The 2,500-nt window shown below is 45.2% G+C and overlaps 1 protein-coding gene across 1 annotated transcript in view; it reads left to right on the top strand.

Moving 5' to 3' along the window:
• The window catches only part of LOC130378437 (lysine-specific demethylase 9), a 6,426-nt gene extending 5,907 nt beyond the window's left edge, over positions 1-519 (top strand). The window contains exon 7 of the mRNA XM_056585416.1: positions 28-519. Within this exon, the coding sequence (XP_056441391.1) occupies positions 28-519 (492 nt within the window). The remainder of the gene's footprint in view (positions 1-27) is intronic.
• The last annotated feature ends 1,981 nt before the right edge of the window (positions 520-2,500 follow it).

Here is a 2,500-nt window from a genome sequence, read left to right as displayed (position 1 = left end):
GATATTTACTATTTACCCCCCCCCCAGTGTGTGCAGTGGGTGGACGACGGGAAGCTGAACCAGCTGCGGCGCGAGGGCATCCACTACGTGCGCACGCAGCTCTGCCACGACGACATCTACTTCATCCCCCGCAACGTCATCCACCAGTTCAAGACGGTGTCGGCCGTCTGCAGCCTGGCCTGGCACATCCGCCTGCAGCAGTACACCGCCACGGAGGAGGAGGAGGAGATGGTGGAGGGGGGAGGGGAGGGGGAGAAAGGAGGGTCTGATACCACCGCGACCGTCCGAGCCCGCCCGCAGTTGGATGGAGGGGGGTCCCGGGCCGAGGGGCCCACGTTCCAGAGACCCGCGGTCCCCTCGCCTCGCAAGCCACCGAGGGAGGCTTCCCCCCCGCCTGCTCTGTCAGGCCGTACGCCCCCCCCACTGCCACCGTCGCACAGGGACCCTCCCCCTCACCGGGCACCCCGGTTCGGCTCTGGAGGCGCTCCGTCCCCCCTGCCTTGTCTGGCTCTTCCTTAGCCCCCCCCCCCCCCCCCCCACACACACAGACACCCTCCCAGTTTGTATTCTGACACACTTCAGACTCATGTCCCTCCCTGAGCGCTTCGGTGAACGTGACCATCGCCAACCAATGGTTGGACTTGCTCAGCCGAGCGGTTATTAATTCCTGCGTTTGTCGGCTCATCAGACCCCTTCAAGAGAGGGTCTGAGGACTTTGTCATAGACCCCTCCCTGCCTCTCTCCAACACTCTCTAGTCCTGAATCTCCTTACCACTTCTATCACTGGTTGACTTTGATTTAAATCAACGAGATTGAAGTTTCCTCCCTTAACCTATTGTTCACTGTATCTTTTTAAAAGATGCCTCCATTTTGTCTATGTATATTTCTAAAGAAAACATACAATCAGTAGCTAAATTATTTAGCTAAGCTATTTATTTTCTCTTTACTCCTAGGGTGATTAATGAAGCAAATACAAGTTGATGTGCAAAGACAGATATTTTTGTGATTGGACTGGATATTAAATGTTAATGAAAAACCTGAACCCCTTTTTTGGGGAACACACTTACCACAATACTTTTTACTGAAAATGTTCAAGTCGTTAAACGGAGGAGGGGGGGATTCTCTGTAAAATAGGAGGGGTCTGCTATACTTATCTGCGCCCCCTTCTCAAGCGAGAGGGCCCCTTGCACCTGCTGCTGTGAAACCCAATGCCCAACCTCTTTTTTCTTTGCCTCCCAATTATTATGTTTTCATCTGCTGGGCGGATGTTGTAGTAAAAAGGGCCTTTCAATCCTGCATACACCAGGCACATTACACATGGATTAAAGACATACACGATACGCTGTTCCTAGTTCATGCACATAGTATATGCTTTGAAGAATATACACTTATTTTCTAAATGCCTTTTACAAAAAAGATATTTTGTACAGAGACCCCGTGGACACTTGTTGATTCTGTGTTTGGATATTCATAAGATGGCACATTAATATATGAAAGTAAATGTTGTTTTTTGTTACCACTGATGATACAGTGTTGCAGATGTGGACCATTCTATCACAGCTTATAGACCTAATTGAAATGTTATTATTGTCATGAAATTTAATATTTGAATTTGAACAGTGCAATTAAATCAGCACAATGTATGTTTTCCAATTATCAGCCTATAGTGGCTTGAGGTGTAGCTACATTTATAGAGTGGGTCAAATGTACGCATATAATGTATACGCATTTAAAAATGTCAGATTTTATATAAAACTCATTAACTATGTTCTCCTAGACCATTTTGTCTACTTTACATTCCATGTGCCAAGTTAGACATACACAAACAAATTAAAGGGGCTGGGTATATGATGTAGGCTAGTCTACATAATTTGACACAATAAAGATGCACTTGTTAAGAAGGCGTAGGTTGATCAAGTGTGGATGAGGTGGCTGCATTCATGCAAGGTGAACCAGCAAGCCATGGGCAGATGTAACGATATCAATGACTAGGCCCTACTTGCCGCCCATCCAGAGAGGATGAATTGTGGATATCATTTAGCAAGAAAAAAAGTTAAGAGTCCCAGTGTGTAACATTTAAACTAGCTTGTAGCTTATAATATCCTGGACACAGTTCAGTGCTGATCTATAGTCATTTCAGTAATGGGATCATAAAATCACATCCTATAACTGAAATGTTCTACAAATAAAACAATGCTCACCAGCCCGTCAATCTCTTTGATTACAAGAATCCAACAATCAACCCTATCACAACCTCTCCCACTCACAACCCCCATCCAGCTGAGCTACACTAGCTTGCGTCACACAGTTGCACTGCAAGTCAGATTTGACAGAACACTATGAATTACATTTTTTAATTCTGAAAGTCTTAACTAAATGAGAATGACTCCATCATTGCGACTCCAAAGGAGCACAAATATTAAATATTTGTGATTTTTTTGGTACACTTAATATGAATTGCCCCCTGTGGTTAAGAAATAATAAAGTACAATAAAGACAT

Source organism: Gadus chalcogrammus, chromosome 1, assembly GCF_026213295.1.
Source record: "Gadus chalcogrammus isolate NIFS_2021 chromosome 1, NIFS_Gcha_1.0, whole genome shotgun sequence".
NCBI lineage: Eukaryota > Metazoa > Chordata > Actinopteri > Gadiformes > Gadidae > Gadus > Gadus chalcogrammus.
This window is presented reverse-complemented; position numbering and strand designations above follow the sequence as displayed.